The sequence below is a fragment of the Pongo abelii genome, chromosome 3 (assembly GCF_028885655.2).
Source record: "Pongo abelii isolate AG06213 chromosome 3, NHGRI_mPonAbe1-v2.0_pri, whole genome shotgun sequence".
Taxonomy (NCBI): Eukaryota; Metazoa; Chordata; class Mammalia; order Primates; family Hominidae; genus Pongo; species Pongo abelii.
In genome coordinates, this window is record NC_071988.2 from 37,528,787 (window position 1) to 37,549,813 (window position 21,027).

At 44.7% G+C, this 21,027-nt stretch overlaps 1 protein-coding gene across 1 annotated transcript; it reads left to right on the top strand.

Annotated features, from left to right (window-relative positions):
* Positions 1 to 558: 558 nt before the first annotated feature.
* Positions 559 to 1,603, top strand: LOC100454653 (17-beta-hydroxysteroid dehydrogenase type 6-like; the record flags this gene model as incomplete). The annotated part of the gene is made up of 1 exon (XM_002814660.5): positions 559 to 1,603. A coding segment is annotated over one exon (693 nt), but the record flags the coding sequence as incomplete, so codon positions are not given.
* Positions 1,604 to 21,027: the final 19,424 nt, after the last annotated feature.

The window sequence follows — 21,027 nt, forward strand, 5'->3', positions numbered from 1 at the left end:
AGCGCCTCTGCCGGGACGCCCCGTCTGGGAGGTGAGGAGCGCCTCTGCCTGGCTGCCACCCTGTCTAGGAGGAAGTGAGGAGCGCCTCTGCCCGGCCGCCCCGTCTGGGAAGTGAGGAGCGCCTCTGCCTGGCCGCCCCGTCTGGGAAGTGAGGAGCGCCTCTGCCAGGCCGCCCCGTCTGGGAGGTGAGGAGCGCCTCTGCCTGGCTGCCACCCCGTCTAGGAGGAAGTGAGGAGCACCTCTGCCCGGCCACCCCGTCTGGGAAGTGAGGAGCGCCTCTGCCGGGCCGCCCCGTCTGGGAAGTGAGGAGTGCCTCTGCCTGGCTGCCACCCCGTCTAGGAGGAAGTGAGGAGCGCCTCTGCCTGGCCACCCCATCTGGGAGGTGAGGAGCCTCTCTGCCCGGCCACCCCGTCTGGGAAGTGAGGAGCGCCTCTGCCCGGCCGCCCCATCTGGGAGGTGAGGAGTGCCTCTGCCTGGCTGCCACCCCGTCTGGGAGGAAGTGAGGAGCGCCTCTGCCCGGCCACCCCGTCTGGGAGGTGAGGAGCTCCTCTGCCCGGCCGCCCCGTCTGGGAAGTGAGGAGCGCCTCTGCCCGGCCGCCCTGTCTGGGAGGACTCTGGAGACTGGTGAACAATGCAGGCATTCTTACACCAATTACCTTATGTGAGTGGCTGAACACTGAGGACTTTATGAATATGCTCAAGGTGAACCTCATTGGTGTGATCCAGGTGACCTTGAGCGTGCTTCCTTTGGTGAGGAGAGCACGGGGAAGAATTGTCAATGTCTCCAGCATTCTGGGAAGAGTTGCTTTCTTTGTAGAAGGCTACTGTGTCTCCAAGTATGGAGTGGAAGCCTTTTCAGATATTCTGAGGCGTGAGATTCAACATTTTGGGGTGAAAATCAGCATAGATGAACTTGGCTACTTCAGAACAGGAATGACAAACCTGACACAGTCCTTAGAGCGAATGAAGCAAAGTTGGAAAGAAGCCCCCAAGCACATTAAGGAGACCTATGGACAGCAGTATTTTGATGCCTTTTACAGTATCATGAAGGAAGGGCTGTTGAATTGTAGCACAAACCTGAACCTGGTCACTGACTGCATGGAACATGCTCTGACATTGGTGCATCCGCAAACTCGATATTCAGCTGGCTGGGATGCTAAATTTTTCTTCATCCCTCTATCTTATTTACCTACATCACTGGCAGACTACATTTTGACTAGATCTTGGCCCAAACCAGCCCAGGCAGTCTAAAGAAAACTGAGTTGGTGCTTCTTGGAATGAAGGCAAAAATCTGAAATTAATTGTTAGTGTCTCAGTAATCCTGATTTAGAACGCAGGCTTTTTGTAACAATGCGTTTTCTTGCCTAAATTCATTTATCTGGCATCATCAGAGTACTAACATATTTATATTTCAGATATCCAAAGCTTACCACTTTAGGTGATGAATCTGTACTATTTTAGCCCTTTTTTGATGAGACTATTTTTCTAAAGTGAATCATTTGTTCTTGCCTTATTAAACAGAGTAGATGGAAAACAATTTAACCTATTTTGAAGTCATTTCTTTATGAATATGAATAATTGTTCTATGCTTTAATAATCTATTGTGAAGAAACTACTAAGAAATATGTTGGTGTGTTTGTCCTTACTTGAAACGGGTCTGTATTATGGTACTTTTAATAAATATTTGATTTTTCTTTCCAAAAAAAAAAAAAAAAAAGAATTCCAAAGCAGGTGTGAAAGTGCAGAGCAGGAAGATTTGGAGAGAACTTTGAGATTTACTCTCCTGCAAAATCCTCCAGCCATGCAAGGCACAGGACTGGAAGAGCAGCAGCAGCAGAAATCTGGAATCTGTGCTTCTGATTTTGCCCAAGTGGCCAGATTTCCCCTGTGGAGGAATCACTCAGTTCCTGCAATAGCCCTTCCCCCACCTCACCTCTCTCTGCAGGGACCTCCAGGTCACCCCTATGCCTGGATAGAACTTGATGGCTGCCATTAGAACTTCTGCTTATGAGGTGAACTTTTCAGAAAACTCAATATTTAAAAACAGGGACTCACAAAACAAATCAACTGGAGAAGTGGGTGATTATTTGTCTTTGCTATATATAGGAAAGAGTCAGTTTATAACATAATTATTTTTATGTGCTATTTTTTCCCCAGAGCTCAGAGAACCATCCAATCTAATTATGCCTATATGCATTGATTTTTATAGCATCTCCTCTCTCCTTCCTGGGGTCAGACATGAGCTCTTCAGACTCTTCTTCTTTTGTGACTTTCTCCAGTGCCTGGCACTGAGCTTGGTACTCAGCAAGGCCCAACAAGGGTACAACTGACTGCTAGTTGTACTCCCTAGGGGGAGGTGTGTGGGTGTCTTGGAGCTGCAGCCTATACCAGGTCTTCCCAGGAATATGCTGCTTAAACAGACAATTCTTCTTCCTCTCAAGGTGGCAGGGAATCAAAGAGCAAGGCAGGTGTGTCCACCCCACCTGGTCTTCTTATCTTTGGACTGAAATAATCTGTGCAAAATTGGAAACAGCCTGCGTGTGTTCGGTGTATGTCTGCATGTGTGAGCCCGTTCCTCTGTGACTTGAAAACAGGCAAAGTATGAAGCATGAAGAAGAATATCTGGGTCATAAGGAGGAGAGAGCTCTGAGCATTCCTCCTGTCTGGATTTCCACCTCTTAGGTTAAGTCTGATTTATTTGGCTTAGATGGAGTCTTACCTCTTTATCTAATGAGAGTTATTTACAAATGAAGCTTGTGTCTTGGTATTGTAAAGGTTCAGCTGTAAGCCATGATCTGCTCAGCCAGGGTCTGGGCTCTCTAGACTTGGTGCCCACAGTGTCTCTCCAGCCTCATTCCCGGGGCAGTGGGGTCACACCCAGCTGTGTGCCTGCTCTAGAGTGTGGACCCTGCTCCTGGTTCTGCTCACACTGTTACTGTAAGCAGGAAGTTCTTGCCCTCTGCCCAGGTTGCCAGACCCTGGAGGAGACGGGAAGTTTATATTCTTTACATCTTTAGGATAATGCTTGACATAGAGAAGATGCCTGATAAAGGTATATTAAGTGAATGGAGAGAGGGATGGATGTGCCTTTCGCCACACGTGTCCTGCCTACATTTAGGGAAATTTACTGATGCCTACTATAGGCAGGCTCCATTCTAGGTGCTTGAGATACATCAAAGTTGGAAAAATCTCTTTCTTTATGGACAGAGATTACATTCTAGCAGGGGTGACAGACTAACAATTATATAGTATACTACATATAAGTGCCATGGGAAAAGCAGGAGAAGGGGGAGTTGGAGGGTGGGGGCTGGGGCAGGTTGTGGTATTAAATAGGTGGTCAGGGCCCAGTGTGGTGGCTCACACTTGTAATTCCAGCACTTTGGGAGGCCAAGGCAGGTGGATCACAAGGTCAGGAGATTGAGATCATCCTGGCCAACATGGTGAAAGCCCGTCTCTACTAAAATACAAAAAATTAGCTGGGCGTGGTGGTGCACACCTGTAGTCCCAGTTACTCTGGAGGCTGAGGCAGGAGAATTACTTGAACCTGGGAGGTGGAGGTTGCAGTGAGCCAAGATTGCGCCACTGCACTCCAGTCTGGGCAACAGAGCAAGACTCCGTCCCAAAAAAAAAAAAAAAAAAAAAAAAAAAATCAGTGGTCAGGGCATGCCTCTGCTGGAGTAAATGGATCCCTTCTCTGATCATCTGAAATACTTTGTCTGAATCTTTCCTCTGGCAATATTGTTTTATTCTTTAAAAATACGTTTTTTTTTTTTTTTTTTGAGATAGGGTCTTGCTCTGTTACCCAGGCTGGAGTGCAGTGGTACAATCATAGCTCACTGCAGCCTTGATCTCCTGTGCTTAAGTGAACCTCCCACCTCAACTTCCCAAGTGGCAGGGACTACAGGCACGTACCACCATGCATAGCTAATTTAAAACTTTTTTTTTTTTTTTTTGGTAGAGACAGAGTCCTACTCTGTTGCCCAGGCTGATCTTGAACTCCTGGGCTAAAGCAATTCTCTCACTTTGGCCTCCCAAAGTGTTGGGATTACAGGTGTGAGCCACCATATTGAACCTGTCTTATTCATTGTACTTATACACTCACACACACATAAATCACATTTATCTGTTTCACTGTTGGCTCTCCTACTAGGCTGTCAGCATGCAGAAGCACTTCTATGCATGATCAGTATTTATACCCTCTCAGCATCTAACACATGATAGATGTTCAATAAAAGGAGTCAAATAATAATTAATAATTGATTTGCTGGGGGGAATAAATGGATCAGAAATAGTAACTGCCATATTGGCCTTTTTTTTTTTTTAACATATACAACTTGCTCTCTTTAGGTAGCAAATACTTTTGAGTACATTAAGAAGAACATTTACCCTTAAATTAGGCTTAAGGGTTCACGTGCATCAGTGGCCTTTAGGAATGCAGTATCCTTAAACACGAAACACACCTACCAGGGGAGTGCCTCCTGTCTGCAAAAAAGCTGCTTTTTGTTTTTCTTTTTTTTGAGATGGAATCTCGCTCTGTCACCCAGGCTGGAGGGCAGTGGTGCAATCTCAGCTCACTGCAACCTCCACCTCCCAGGTTCAAGCGATTCTCTTGCCTCAGCCTCTGGAGTACCTGGGACTACAGGCATGTCCCACCATGCCCAGCTAATTTTTCTGTGTTTTTAGTAGGGGCAGAGTTTCGCCATGTTGGCCAGGCTGGTCTCAAACTCCTGACCTCAAGTGATCTGCCTGCCTTGGCCTCCCAAAGTGCTGGGCTCACAGGCGTGAGCCACTGCATCTGGCCTAAAAAGCTGCTTTTTCTAAGCTGCATTAATTCTTTTGACCTGGCCAGAGATGCTTTGGTAAATGCTTTTGCTTCAGGGGACTGATTAATGCTTTGAAGTCCCTAAAATGTTTTAACTTAGTTTTACAAAAGGGAGTGATGTATCAACCCAAGGGAAAAGTGATGGGCTTTGGGCAGGTCATTCTCTGTTTGGAAGATGGGATGGGGAGCAGAAGAGTGTGGTTTGAGGGCCTGGACACTGTCTGGGCCTGACTGGAAGGGGACACCTTGCCCACAACCTTCTGGCCCTTCTTCCCAGTGAGGGGGACGATTGGCCTTATCTGTTGCTGAGAAACTTACAAGAAACTTACACTCCCAGATTACCTTGTGCTACGCCATATCCTGTTTTGAATTTCCAAAGGAGAATAAATAAGAAAAAATGATGCTATTAACAAAATAGCTTCCATTTGTTAAACCCTATGTGTCAGTCTCCATGCTTGGTTTATATTTAGTATCTCAGTGTAGACCTCACAGCCATTCTAGGAGGCAGTGGTCACTGTCCCCTTTTCACTGACGAGAAAACTGACAATGAGAAGCCAGTTCTCCCAAAGTTGCCCAGATGGTAAACGGCAAAGTGAAGGTTTGACTCCAGGCCTGCCTGTCTGACTGCAAAACTTGGCCTCATAACCACTAAAGGAGCAGATAATTATTTAGAGGAAAAAACAAATGGGTCTTCTTCAAGATAGTGACAATGGAGATTATAAAGCACAGGAGCATAGGAGGAGTTGCACGGTGTAGCAATGTGTGCTTCGATGACAAGGAAGGGGGGTTGAACGCTACCCAGAGACAGCTGCAGCAGGGGAAGCCCCTTACCCATGCGAACAGGTTCTAGAAAGATGTGGGAAAATGAAAAAGGTTGGGGGCGGGGTGGCATGAGGTTGGTAAGATTATGGAGGAGGGACTTTTCTTCTGAAATTTTCATTAATATTGTTGATACGTATTTCTAACTAGAACTTGTCAGAGACACTGGAACTGCTTCCTAAAGGGCATAGAAAATGTCTTATTTCAGCTTAAGTTTCATCCAAATTGAGTCGGTAAATGGTTTGTCAACTCACTGTGCTCCGTGTGGAGGCAGGGAGCTTGTGTGGATGAGTTACGGTCACATTCACCAAATCTCTCACTTTCTCTGGTTTCACAAAGAGTCTCTAAAAAGCCCTGCAATGGGAGGATTGAGTGTATTTTCTCTCTGCTCTCTTGGGGAGGCTCCCAAGAGAAAGGAAATGATGCCAGGGTGGGCAGCTCCAGGAGCTGGGATGTTTGGGGGCTCCTTTGTGGAACTGTCTGAACTTGGGGAGTTCAGAGAGCTTTGTGCCGTGACTTTAGGCTTTAAGAGACTTTTAAAACATGGAGTCTTGTCCAGGCCACAGTGGACTTGATTCCCTTAAATCTAATGGGTGACTTAGCAGCTCTTGTGTTTGTTCTGTGAGGTCATAGGGATGTCTTCTGCCCAGTGAGCTACACAGATTGAGCCCCATACAATACATTTTGCTCCCTTCCTGTGACAGCCATTCTTGTACCTGCACCCTCATCTACCTGTACTGCCAAGAGTCATAGGATTGCTTGTGGAGTGAGTGTAAGCGTGTCTTTATTTTCCTTTCTCCAGTCTGCCTGCTTTTCTTGGGGGCTTGTGTTTGATTTTGCACTGCTCTTGCTCTCTCTCCCATCCCTGGCCACCCTTGTCCCTGCCACACACAAAGACATGTGTGTGTGCAGTATGTTTCTCTCCTTCCTGCTTCCAAGATCCAAAACCAGCCCATTGCAGGACTACACTGATATCTGAACTTCTCCACCAGACACTCTCCACCATATTCCTTTCTTGGGTTCATAGCTACCCAAGCAAACAAACAGCTTTCTGGACAGTAACTGATGGGCCTTCCCATCAGTCAGATCCTTTTCCTCTGTTTACTATCCCTTCTTTCCATATACCAATCCTGGAACAAGTAGACACTTTGGGAATATCTGTTGAAAGAACAAATCTCATTCCACCAAACTGTAGATTTGGCTCTTCCATGAAGATTTCAAGTTCATTTTGTTTACTTGCCATAGTTCACCCATGGGTGTAGGAATATCCAAGACTCTAAGCCTAACCTTCCAAGTCCCTCTCATGCCACTCTCCCCACTTATCACACTCTGCTGTCATTAAGCAGGTGCATTTCAGTTCCTCAAACCCTCTAGATTCTTTCCCAACTCAGGGCCCTTGCAGATAAACTGATTCCTTCTCCTTGAAATGATCTTTCCTCCCTCCATCTCCAGCCTGACTCTTCACAGGTCTAGTTCCTTCTCGTCTTTCAACTGTCAGCTTGAACATCAACTCTTCAGGCGGCCCTTTCTCACCATGTTGTCTCCACAGTGTCCTTTGCCCCCTTCACTCTTTGTAACTACACCTTGTTTCCTTCATAGCCAATCACTGTTTGCCATTATGTATCCATTTGTCTGTTGTCTTGTTCCGTGTCTGTCTTTCTCCCCAGGATGTCAGCTCCGCAAGGAAACAGATGATTCTATTGTTTTCACCCCATATACCCAGCACCTGGCACGGAGTAGATTCTCAACAATTCTTAGTTGAATTGAGTGGATGACTCACTGAATGAACAATTGAATGAGTACTTTTCTTTTCTCCCTTTCTTTTTTTTTTTTGAGACCGAGTTTCGCTCTGTTGCCTAGGCTGGAGTGCAGTGGCGTGATCTCTGCTCACTGAAACTTTTGCCTCTCAGGTTCAAGCAATTCTCCTGCCTCAGCCTCCTGAGTAGCTGGAGTTACAGGTGTGCACCACCATGCCCGGCTAATTTTTTGTATTTTTAGTAGAGATGGGCTTTCACCATGTTGGGCAGGCTGGTCTCGAATTCCTGACCTCAGGTGATCTGCCTGCCTCGGCCTCCCAAAGTGTTGTGATTACAGGTGTGAGCCACTTTTCCCCTCCTTTTTCTATTCTTGAAAATTACTTGTCACTGTCTCACTGCTATTCTTCTGTAACTGTTGTTTACATCATTTCCTTTTGAATGTAGTTTTGGGGTTTATTTGTGCGTTTTTCTTCTTTAAGAGTCAGGAGTCATTCTATGCTCTCTGAACCACAAATGAGATCTTCTGTTTTATTCTTCCCTGCCCTAGAAAGACATATCCTACCCCTTGTCAGCCATCATCTTGGAGCTCAAAAACAAGATTTGGTGTTCTGTGTCCTGGATTACCATACTGGAATAAAATGTTCAGATGAAACTGGGAAAATCAGCATTACAGAAACATGTAGAAGGGAAGAAACCGGGGCTTGGGGGGCCTGAAACTGAGGCTGAATATAAAAGAGAAGAAATACTGCCATAGGCATGTGCTGTAGACTACCTTCAAGATAGAGGTACCTAGAGGCAAAAAGATGATGTTATCTTCACACCAGTTACAAATCTAGCCACAAGGTATGTCATAGTTATGATGGCTGGTTGAAGCTACCTATGCGAAATGTGCTCTGCAGATCAGCAGCACCTGCTGCACCTGGTGCGTATTTGAAATGCAGAATTTTGGGCCTGGCCCTGGGCCTAACGCAATCAGAATCAGTATTTTTGACAGGCCATTCAGGTCATTTATATGGCTGGTAGAATTTGAGAATCACTAGTGTATTCCAGAAACTGCCTGACAATTCATGTTGCTAACAGCAGAGGAATCCTTTGATAAATTATGGGCATGTGTTTCCTATGACTTCATCAATTGTCACTCTGTCACCCAGGCTGGGGTGCAGTGGCGTGATCCCAGCTCACTGCAACCTCTGCTTCCTGGGTTCAAGCGATTTTCCTGTCTCAGCCTCCCCAGTAGCTGGGATTACAGGCGTGTGCCACCATGCCTGGCTAATTTTTGTGTTTTTAGTAGAGATGGGGTTTCACCATGTTGGTCAGGCTGATCTCGAACTCCTGATCTTGTGATCCACCCGCCTTGGCCTCCCAAAGTGCTGGGATTACAGGCATGAGCCACTGCGCCCTGCCTGGGAATGAAGGAAACTTCTTGTGTGAGCTCTACTCTGGCCCACAAAGAAGGCTGACATTGACATGGGCTAGGACAAATAAGATAATCTTCTCATTTAACTTTAAGTTCTTAAGAGCTGAGATGGAAAGTTAAGGCACAGTCAAATATTGTAGGCTTCAGAGAGGCAGATTTCAAAATGTGTAGGGATGGAAAGATTCAAGAGTTTTATCAGAAGATGGCATTGACAAACTGGGAGCCCTTAAAAATGCAACTGCTACCACGTATGACACTAAAAATGGTTCCCGTGAGGAAGAAAAGGAGGAGGTGTCTGAAAAGTTAGGTGTGGCTGCCCAGGGTAACTTACAGAGTCCAGGGTACAGAAGGAGGAAGGAGGAACACAACATCAAAAGACTTGCTTGGATCTCTACCAAGAGTGGCAGGTGGTTACATGCTGTAAAGAAATCCTAACTTGTTACGGTGTTAAAAACAAGAAGAGCTACTCTGGGTAAGTGTGGAGCAAGGAGGATTAGAGAGGAATATTTCTCCCGTTTGGAAAATGAGAGGTGTCATTGCCTCCATGAGACCTTCCCTGATCATCAGCCTCTCCCGCACTCTGTACTCTGTCATTCTCTAGCCATATCACCCTTTTGAATGTATTTTGCAACGTTCATTGCTATGTGGAATTATCTAGTTTACTATTGTCTTATTCATTACCTACTTTGAACTCTTCTAGAATGTAAGCTCCATGAGAGGGGTGACTTCACTTGCCTTATTAACCACCAGATTCTTGGGGCCTAGAACAGTGCCTGGCGTGTGCCAGGTGCCACATAAATGTGAACGAATGAACAGAAGTCTGAGACAAAGCCAAATGCCTCAACCCCTATGAACTCTATTCACTCTGTCTGTTCTGTAAAGATCTGGAGATGAGGCTCTCCAAATTGCACAAAGGATAATAAGCTTATCAAGAAAAGGAAAGAGCAGCTGATTTTTCTTGGGAGCCCTTGCTCCCAAGCCCATGGGTTCCAAAACCCATGCTCTTTCCCTTAAATTGAGGCTTGGTGGAAACTGGAGTAAAAGGGAAATGAGCCCATTAACTGCTTTAAATAAACTTAAATCTCCAAGCAGTGGACAAGGTAAGTATAAATTCTTATCACAAGGATGCCACTTAAAACCCTTCCAAAAATCTGTGGTGTGCAGCAATAAACACTTATTTCTTGTTCATATGTTTGTGGACTGGCTGGGGTTTGGCTGATCTTGGCTGAACTCTGCTGAGCATAGCTCTAGGCTGTGGATTGGGTCCAGGTCTGCTCCAGGAGTCTTTTATTATTCTGGTACCAGTGGGCGTTCCAGGGCATGTTCTTCTCTTGGCAATGCCAGAAGCACATATGAGATGAATGGAAATACACAATACATAAGGCATGTGTGTATTATGGGCATATTGATTGTTCTGCCCACATTTCTTTGGCTGAATCAAGTCACAAGCCACTCAAGCCCAAAACCAGTGGGGTGGGCCGTACACTCCATCTCTAGCAAGGTCCCATGAGAACCTCAAAGTCCCATGGCAAAGGGTGTTGATCCTGGCAGGAGTGAACAATTGGGAATAATGATGCACTTGACCATAGGAATATATGTGGAGCATGCATGGTGTGCAGGGACTGGGCCTTATGCTGTATGTGCACCATCTCATTGAAGCCTCACAGCAATCCTATGAAGTAGATTATTATTATTCCTATTATTCAATGAGAGAATTTAGGCTCAAAGCAGTTCATGACTCAAGGTCCCACTGAAATAAATGGACTATCAGGGGCATGAGCCCAGGTCTGTCTGGCAGGAACGCTCGTGTTCTTAACCCTGACTCAACTCTGCTGAAAGAACTGGCTGTGATGAAAGAAAAGCTTCCAGTAATTTTTCAAAAGGTGTAGGTGATAGGGAAGGCATCAGAAGACCAGATACACACAAATGGATGCATTTATCAAGGGGTGGGAGAAAGTGAACTTCTAAAATGAGATAAGCTTGAGTTTTGTGTGTCAAGGATGGTTGCTTTATCAAGAAAAACAAAAAACAAAAAACAAAACAAAACAAAACAAAAACCAAACTCTAGACAAAAAGCCACCATCTCTGTGGCTGGGCTAATGAATCAGGCTGGACACTAGTACTATCGTAGACTAGTGGAATTCATCTGAACTTCATGTTAATCCCTCAGCTTGAATGGATATATTCAGCTACCCCATCTACTCCCAGTCTTGGTTCCATATCCTTGTAGTGGTGCTATTCTTTAATGCCTTAATTCTCAACTTGCCTATATCTTAATTCTACTGCCTTAATTCTCAACTTGCCTATACCCTGGGCCTTTGATTTGAGTCCCCTCACTGATAGCTTGGGGTCTCCCTAAATGAATGTCTGTAGATTTCTGCTGCTCACCCATACTGTCATGTATATGATTCTCAGACAAAGCCTGGCACCTGACTCCCTGCCCTCCTCACCAAGCTGGCATGCCATCAGGACTCCTGAGTCCTCTCACCCTGAGGAGGGATACTCCCCCAGGAACATTCTAGAACACATTTAGAACAAGTGACTCATGGGCAGTGCTAACAGTGATCCGGGGGGTAGCATGAGCTCAGTGAGGGTAAGCATGGCTCCGCAAATCTGATTTCCGTTGTTAGAAAATTGGACTGCCAGATCAAGGGACAGTCATGAGGTTAGAATTTCAGATTTCATCAAAGGATTTGAAAGACCCTTTCATGATCTCTTTTCGAAGAAGACTGAGAAACATTGGCTGATTTAGGACAAATAGATTAGTGCTGGCTGGTTAAAAAATTATGCTGTCATTAATCAGATGTGCTGATTAATGACAGCCAGAGGGAGGCAGCTGGTGTTGAACAATAGAACTCTGTCCTCAGCCAGGTCCTGTCCGGGGTTCTCACTCTCACTCTCTCTATAGCCACCCCATCTCTCTTTGAACAACTTGGATGAAGACACAAGAGGCTGCTTTATAAAACTGATGGCAGGCATAAACAAAGGAGGAGTAGCTAGTATAAAAATGAGAAGGTCAAGATTAAAATAATAATAATATCTATAACACCTTACAAAGCCTTTCTCTAGAGAATGATGTTATCTAAGTCTCTAAACAACTCTGTGTAGTAAGGGTGACCAATGAGCCTCATTTCAGATTGGATTCAGGGCTTAAGTAAATTCCCAGAATCACGCAACGTTGTACTGCAGAACCCAGGTTTAAACACTTATTTTTCTGATTCCAAATTTTATACCCTTTGAAATTGGCCAAAATAAACAAGAGGAAATTAATGGAAACATTTTTTAAAATATACAAACACAGGTTGGGAGAACCTAATATACCAACTGCCATGGGAATGACCCTCAACATCTCTCCCTTGTTCCCTAGCTCTGAGACAGCTGCCCACTGCTTCACTGTGACAGAGCTGGCATTCTCCTCCCCAACGTGGCCTCTTCCAGGCAATTGGTAAGCCCATCTAGCTGGAGCAGAAGAACAGAAATGTGGATTTGGCCCCCTAGTCTCATAAAGCTACAACTGCTGGTCTGATTCGGGGGCCCCTGTGGCATGGTGGAAAAGACATGAGCTTACAAATCCTGTGAATTAATTTACTTTTAAAAGTAAATTAAATTTACTTGCCTTGGGCAAGTAAACTAAACCTGGCCAAGCCTCAGTTTCTTTTTTGTAAAAGGGGAGACTAATGATACAAATCTTAGTGGACAGTGGTGAGGACTGCAAGAGATGATGCATGTAAAAATTCTGGGACAGGGCCTGGCAGATAGAAAATGTTAATAACTGGCAAGTTCACCTTCAGAGTTGGGAAGTCATAAGTCGCAGCATGGATTGAACCAGGATTGTCATACCCTCTGCACCATCATGGTACTCTCACCCTTTCTGGATCTAAGTCCTGGCTTCAGTGATCCAAACGTGGGTAGATTTTAATTCTTCTGGTAGGAGGCCCTCCCTATTCAAGAGGTAAGAGAATGCCCAACACATAGCCAGCCATGCTTGTTCTGCTGTGCCTTTTAATTGTGCAGAAAATAGTAATGATAACAGAAACTTCTAGTATTTCAGAAGGCTGGAACATCATGAGAACTTACCATTTAGATTCCCCAGGCAGGAAGACGAATGGATTGAGCAACTCATCTCTTTTCCTTCACTTCTTGGGAGGTTTGGTAGAGGGAACAGGAAGCATGGAGGAAGGTGCAGAATTTGTGGGGAGCAAGTACCTTTGTGAATCTCTTTCTCACTGTTGCATTTTGTTTTCTTTCTGAGTTTCTCTATCTTCTGGGTGATACAAGGAAGCTACTGTTTGTCTAGAATTTAATACTCTTTTCTGTTTGTTTTAATCCCTACCAGGACCAGGTGTTCTTTTGGTTTTTGAAGTTTTCATCAATAGGAGTTTACTTATTTGGCACCATAAAACCCTACTTTAAACAAGATACACAATTTTATGCATCATAAAAGTAAAAACAAATTAAGTATTTTTGAAAGCAATGTGTTTTAAATTATATCCAAATAACAAATACTCACCTAGGGCAAAAGATGAACTCTTCTGGAGCAATAGATTGTAGAGCTGATTGATTTGTTTTGTGCAAGAGTAGATAATAATTTACCCAATGCTTGCTATGGTGGGGATTTTCCCCACAATAGTGTGGTGAGGTCAGCAAAGCATGATGGTCAGAACCAAGGCATCTTCATCTTATCTGCAGGTCAGGTCCTGACAGTGGATTCTGTAAACTCCCACCCTCTTAAATTCACATTAATGGACATTAAAACTTGATGTTGGCCGCTGGGCGCAGTGGCTCACACCTGTAATCCCAGCACTTCGGAAGGCCGAGGTGGGCGGATCACGAGGTCAGGAGATCGTGACCATCCTGGCTAACACGGTGAAACCCCGTTTCTACTAAAAATACAAAAAAGTAGCCAGGCGTGGTGGTGGGCGCAGTGGCGGGCGCCTGTAGTCCCAGCTACTCTGGAGGCTGAGGCAGGAGAATGGCTTGAACCCGGGAGGCGGAGCTTACAGTGAGCCGAGACTGCGCCACTGCACTCTAGTCTGGGCGACAGAGCGAGACTCTGTCTCAAGAAGCAAACAAACAAACAAACAAAACCCCCAAAAAACCTTGATGTTGGTCATCTGGCCTAGCACAGAAAACAACTTTCTGTCAATCACTTCTCCTCCTCTTTTATTGATTATCGTCAATTGCATAACGGTAGCACTCCTCACATATTTCAGCATTCACTGTTTGTTTTTCAAAACTGTTCCTACAGTCAACAAACCCTTTCATACATGCAAGCCAGTTTCATCCATTTCTTACATCTAATTAATCTCTTTGGGTTTCACTATAATGGCACATTTCTTATTCTTCTTCTTTTTCTTTTTTCTTCTTTTAACAGCTTTACTGAGGTGTAATTTACATGACATAAAATTCACCCATTTTAAGTCTGTAATTCAATTATTTTTAGCCAATGAGTGCAGCTGAGTAGCCACCACTATAATCCAGTTTAAGAACACTTCTATCACCCCATCCCCTTTTGCAATACTCTTTTCTCAACCCCAACCCCAGGCAACTAGTAATCCACTTTCTGTTTGTATAGATTCACCTCTTCTGGATATTTCACATAACTGGAATTACAGAACGTGTATCTTTTGTATCTATTTGGCTTCTTTCACTTAGCTCGATGTGTCTGTTTCATCTGGTGTAGAACATATCTGTACTTTGTTCCTTCTTAATGCTGAACAGTATCCCCCATTTGGATATATACCACCTTTTGCTTATTTACCACCAGTTGATGGGCATTAGGATTATTTTCACTTTTGACTACAGTAAACATTGGCTTATATGTCTTTGTGTGAGTACGTTTTCATTTTTCTTGGGTAAATCCTTAGGGGAATTGATGGGCAAAACTTTTTTAAATTGCACTTTTAATAGTTTCACGATTCACAATATGCAGATATACGAAGGTTTCTGAACAATTTATAGTCACTTGGCGATTTGGTACAAACGTATGAACACTTGTCCAATTTAGTTGTAAGCTCTTCATTGTAGTAAGATATTTCATTACATCTCTGAACTGACACTATTCCTTCTTCCATTTTGAACATATCAAGAATTATGTATTTACTCAGTAAAATTTAATTAATATTAGCATTTAAAAAGTTGAAATACTTTATTTCAGGAGCACAGGGAAAGACCACTGAATTTGGAGTAAAAAACAATGGCTTTGATTCCCATCTCTGTTGCTTACTATCCATGTAAGCCTTTGAACAAAATCATTTAATGTTTCTGAGATTTTCTCCTTAATACTGAGGGGTTGACCAGGTGCATTGGGTCACGCCTATAATCCCAGCACTTTGGGAGGCCGAGGCAGGCAGGTTGCTTGAGCCCAGGAGTTCAAGACCAGCCTGAGCAACATGGCAAAAACCCATCTCTATAAAAAATACAAAAAAATGAGCCAGGCCTGGTGGCATGTGCCTATAACTCCCAGCTACTTGGGAGGGTGAGGTGAGAGGATCACTTGAGCCTGGGAGGTGGAGGCTGCAGTGAGCTGTGATCATGCCACAGCACTCCAGTCTAGGCAACAGAGCAAGACTTTGTCTTTAGAATATAATGAATGATAATGGTGTTTATCCTGCTACATTACAACATCAAGCTTCTTGTAACCTTTAAAAACCTGGAACCAAGAGTTCAGTCTCAAAATGGTATCAGACTTAAGAAGTACACTTCAATAGGCAAAAGTAATGAAAAAGTAATTCAACTTTTTTCTTATGTCTCCTGAAGGATAGTGAAGAGGATCTGAGCACATGGTCCACATTAATAGAAAGTCCCCTTTCCTCACATGTGTGCCTCACACCCTCACCTCCTTAATTCACACCACCCCCCAAATCCTTCTCATCTCTCTGCCTGTGCTGCTGATTTTTCTCCTCCTCTTCACACTCTCCTTTCTTTCTCAGTCATTCATTATGTGAATTAACCTAACTTCCTGCCCAGGAAGAAAGAATTTTTCCCTGATAGAGGAGAGAAACCAGGTTGGTAGCTTCAGGGTATCTCTTGGATGGATGAAGGATGAAATCTGAATATTAAAACTTTTCACATACATTATAAAGTATAAGACAATGGAAATAAAAGTTATTAGTGTTATTATCAGTTATCAACATTATTAATAATATACGGTGAAATAATAGTTATGCCTTGTGCCCCAGACAAATAATTTAGCTACCAAAATACTAACAAGTCCGTGATACTGCATTTTACCCATTTAGACACATTCCCCTCCATATTTTAACATTTCTCTTTTTTTTTTTGGAGACGGAGTCTCACTCTGTTGCCCAGGCTAGAGTGCAATGGCACAATCTCGGGTCACTGTAAGCTCCACCTCCCTGGTTCCAGTGACTCTCCTGCCTCAGCCTCCCACGTAGCTGGGATTATAGGCGCCTGCTACCATGCCCAGCTAATTTTTGTATTTTCAGTAGAGATGGGGTTTCACCATGTTGGCCAGGCTGGTCTTAAACTCCTGACCTCAAGTGATTTGCCTGCCTCGGCCTCCCAAAGTGCTGGGATTACAGGCATGAGCCACTGCGCCCAGCCATATATTTTAACATTTCTAATATAAGAATGTACCTTTCAATGAATGACATTGTAAAATCACTATTAGCTATTTTCCCCCATTTTCACAGCTCTGAACTCTTATAATCAGGGAAGTCCTAGATAAAATATGAACTGTGAACTATGGATTTCACCTCTGCTAGAATCTGTGGATTGAGTGCCACAGGGAGGCTGTGAGTCTGTTGCAACTGTTGGGATTAGGGTTTCCTGGTCACTGAGTAGAAGCAGCTGAGTGGGCAGCTTATCTGTGCGGGGTGGGAGGAGTCTTGGGTGGGCTCAGCCCTGTGGCGATGCACTCTTGGGGTTCTGATAGCTTACTTGACTTTTTTTTTTTTTTTTTTTTAAATAGACAGGGTCTCACTCTGTTGCTCAGGCTGGAGTGCAGTGGCACGATCATAGCACACTGCAGCCTCGAACTCCTGGGCTCAAGTGATCCTCCCACCTCAGCCTCCTGAGTAGCTGGGACTACAGACGCACACCACTTTGCGTGGCTAACTTTTAAATTTTTTGTAGAGACGAAGTCTCCCCATGTTGCCCAGGGGTGGTCCAGAACACCTGGACCCAAGCCGTCCTCCCACTTCAGCCTCCCAAAGCACTGGAATTACAGATGTGAGCCACTGCGTCCAGCCAGCCTTACCTGACTTTTGAAAGCCAGGTGAAAGAGAGGTTCAGGACCCCATATACCCTGTCTGCACTACAGCATGGTATATATCTCTCTTTCTAAATCCTTGCTAGGCACACAGGATTCTTCATAAACCAATTTCAATAGGGAACAGCCCATCTGAAAAATATACACCATTCCAAAGTCATGCCTTGCATTCCTGTGAAGGTCACTCCTGACTTGCTAAATAGCCACTGCAGGGTGCCTCAGAGTGACCATGATTGAAGTTGGATGAAACAATTTCTACTGATGCCAAATGATGGTATATCACCCTGCCTGCGGACTAGTGGCGCCATGAATGTAAGATAATATTATGACAAGGAAGTTAAGAAGCACAGGAAATGAAAACAATACAGTGGCTTGGGATGGAGATCCAGGACAGAAACAACTTCACAGCGGTCAGGGTGTGTTTGTGAAAGTGTAGGTTGTTTAAGCAAAAAACAATTGGGCAGAAACCCATAGCAGCCACTCTCAGTCCGCAGCTCACCAGAAATGCAGAACGTTTTGAAAAACTGTTCCACTCAAGCAAGGCCTATGCCAGACAGAGGAGAGCTGTTGAGAAGGCAGAGGCTGTGTTTGGCCGGCCGAATCCCTCATGGGGCCACATTTGCTGACTCTAAGTAAATAAGAGTGGATGCTGAGAGGGGCCATTAGAATGTGTAAGGGCTCACCTTAGAAAATATGTTCCTAGGCTGGGTGCAGTGGCTCATGCCTATAATCCCAGCATTTTGGGAGGCCTAGGTGGGAGGATCATGAGGTCAGGATTTGAGACCAGCCTGGCTAACATGGTGAAACCCCCATCTCTACTAAAAATACAAAAATTAGCTGGGCGTGGTGGCACGTGCCTGAAATCCCAGCTACGTGGGAGGCTGAGTCAGGAGAGTAGCTTGAACCTGGGTGGCAGAGGTTGCAGTGAGCTGAGATTGTGCCACTGCACTCCAGCCTGGGTGACAGAGTGAAACCTTGTCTGGAAAAAAATAAAGAAAACATGTTTCTATTTCCTCTGCTTCCTCTTATGTTCTGTTGATTTAGCACATACTGTGACAGCTTTTGCTTTTGGCCTGATGGTAGCTTGGTCAGGGAGTCTGAATATGTGGACAGGGTATAGGATTTGGTCCTCTTGTTTAGTGTTCATTTCTGCAGTGAATCTAACTCCTGGCGGTCCTTGATAGGCTGATCTGGGGCTTTCCTAGGTCCCCTAAGCCTAATGAGACTGCACGAGTGGGAAGGGGAGGGACTTAAGATTCTTGCCAATCTGACCATAAGATAAACAGGGGTAAATGGCCAAGAGATGTTGGTCAGAGGAGGGCCTTTGAGTGCCTCAGGAACCAAGTAGGAGAGGAATCTGAGGAATTGAGGCTGCTCAGATGTGCCAGACATTGGCTGGCTGGTTTCCAGTAGTGAGTCAGATGGTTTTGAGAACCAGAGGCCAGTATTTTGGGCAGGAGTAGTGACTTGTGAGAAATGAAGTAGAAAAAGGCCAGGAACCCTGACATCTAAGAAGGTGGATGGATGGGATGGCAAAAGTCTTACACTCCAGAAATCCTCCCATTTCAGATAAGGAATAAGAGGTACACTCTAGACCCAAAAACTGTGTTTTGGGTGGAAGGAGACTTGCCTAGAGACCCGGCCAATAGGACATTCCAAGAGGTGGGACTGATCTGCCAGCCGGACTTTCAATATCCAGTTCACCCTTTTACTTACTCTAAGCTCAAGAAATCAGAATTAGGGGAACCCTATCTCTGTGAGGGAAATCCCAGCTCCAAAAATTTTATCCCCTCAAGATGAGGTGATCACTTCCCAGAACTGCAGCAAAGCCTGAGGCTAAGGCACCCAAAAACAAAGCTCCAAGAGCATTCAGGAGAACTGAAGGGAGGATTGTGGAAGCGTCTCAGAATGTTCCAGGGCAGCAGAACAACCAGGCATGCTCTTAGGGTCATGTAACATTAGATGCTAAAGAGGCCCTAGGAATCTACACAAAAAAGACCTGGCTGGGCGCGTTGGCTCATGCTTGTAATCCCAGCACTTTGGGAGGCCGAGGTGGGTGAATCACTTGAGGTCAGGAGTTCGAGACCAGCCTAGCCAACATGGTGAAACCCTGTGTCTACTAAAAATACAAAAATTAGCCATCCATGGTGGCACACAGCTGTAATCCCAGCTACTCGGGAGGTTGAGGCACGAGAATCACTTGAACCCGGGAGGTGGAGGTTGTAGTGAGCTGTGGTCACATCACTGCACTCCAGCTTGGGTGAAAGGGAGAGACTCCACCTCAAGAAAAACAAAACAAAACAAAACAAAACAAAAAAAAGACCCACACTGCTTTATAAAATTTTGAGCTAACAATAAAAAATCAAGAGAGTTCAAATGAAAATCCATATTTGAAGGCGTTCTTGAAAATTCAGAAGACCTGGCAATACGGAGCTCACATTCCCATGGTATATGAGTTGACTTGGGTGGATGCAGTTAAATAGAAGCTACTCAGCTGGGTGCAGTGGCTCACGCCAGTAATCCCAGCACTTTGGGAGGCTGAGGCAGGTGGATCCCGAGGTCAGGAGTTCAAGACCAGCCTGGTCATGATGGTGAAACCCTGTCTCTACTAAAAATACTGGAAAATTAGCTGGGCGTGGTGGTGGGTGCCTGTAATCCCAGCTACTCAGGAGGCTGAGGCAGAGAACTGCTTGAACCCAGGAGGCGGAGGTTGCAGTGAGCCGAGATCACACCACTGCACTCCAGCCTGGGTGACAGAGCGAGGCTCCAACTCAAAAAAAAAAAAAAAAGAAGCTACTCACTTCCAGAGGCGCTTCTATCTGTCCTGTCTCCACAGTCCCCATTGCCTGCTATTGCCTCCTGGTGAGAAGATTTAACTTGCCCAAGGTGAAATACATTGGGAATTATCAGAGCTGAGACTTTAAGCCAGTTTCTCTCATACCCAACCCAACCTCTTCACTCCACACCTAGGAGAGAGACTGTTGTGAAACCATTATTTCCTGCCTCTAGCCGAGTGTGTTCATTATTATCCCTGGAATGCTAGGATGCAGCAAGGATGGTGGGAAATACAAATTGGAAAGGGAAAGTAAAGGTGATGGTAGAGGTAGGAAGGGTAAGATTTTTTTTTGTTTTTAACAGTGAGAGACTGTGACTTAGGACTGAGAGAGAGGAAAATAAAATCCCCCAAAACAAAGATCAAGGAAGCAAAATGTGCAAGGGAAAGGGGAAGGAAAATCAAGCTGCCCCAGTATTTCAGCAGTCAGAAGTGCCAAAATTCCCCTGAACTGGGAACTCAATTATTACGGAAAACCTTGCTTATTCTAGAGCCTGGGGACTGTCAAAATTGAGAAACTGTGGACTCACATTTAAATATATAGAAATCACAATTTTTTTTTTTTTTTTTTTAGTTGGAGGATAAAAACTGTAACTTGGTAGGGGCAAGGGGAAGTTCCATTTTTGAAGTAGATACCAAGATAGAACAAATACAGTTATAGAAATAAGATAGCATACTGCTTTGAAGCTTAAAAAGCAATTCTATTTGCATTATCTCATATATCACCTAACACTCATAATTGTTTTATGGCCAAAGGAGTCTATCCTCCAAACTTTTGCTCCCCTGCTGGAATCCTGTCATCTTAGATAGAGAAACTTAAACTCCAGTGGGATATTGGAAATAGCTCAGGCCCATGAGACCAGATCTGTTGCTTGAAAAAGAGTTGTATTTTGCATAGCGTGTTTCTTTTGTTTCTAGCAAGTGTTTGCAGAAATTAGAGCAGAGGTCATGTGTGCATGGTAAGGAGAAGAGTCTTCCACCTTGACTAGTAAGTTAAACAGGTCTTTTTTTCTGGAGACAGAGTCTCGCTTTGTTACCTAGCCTGGAGTGCAATGGCGTAATCTTGGCTCACTGCAACCTTCACCTCTCAGGTTCAAATGATTCTCCTGCCTCAGCCTCCCGAGTAGCTGGGATTACAGGCACCCG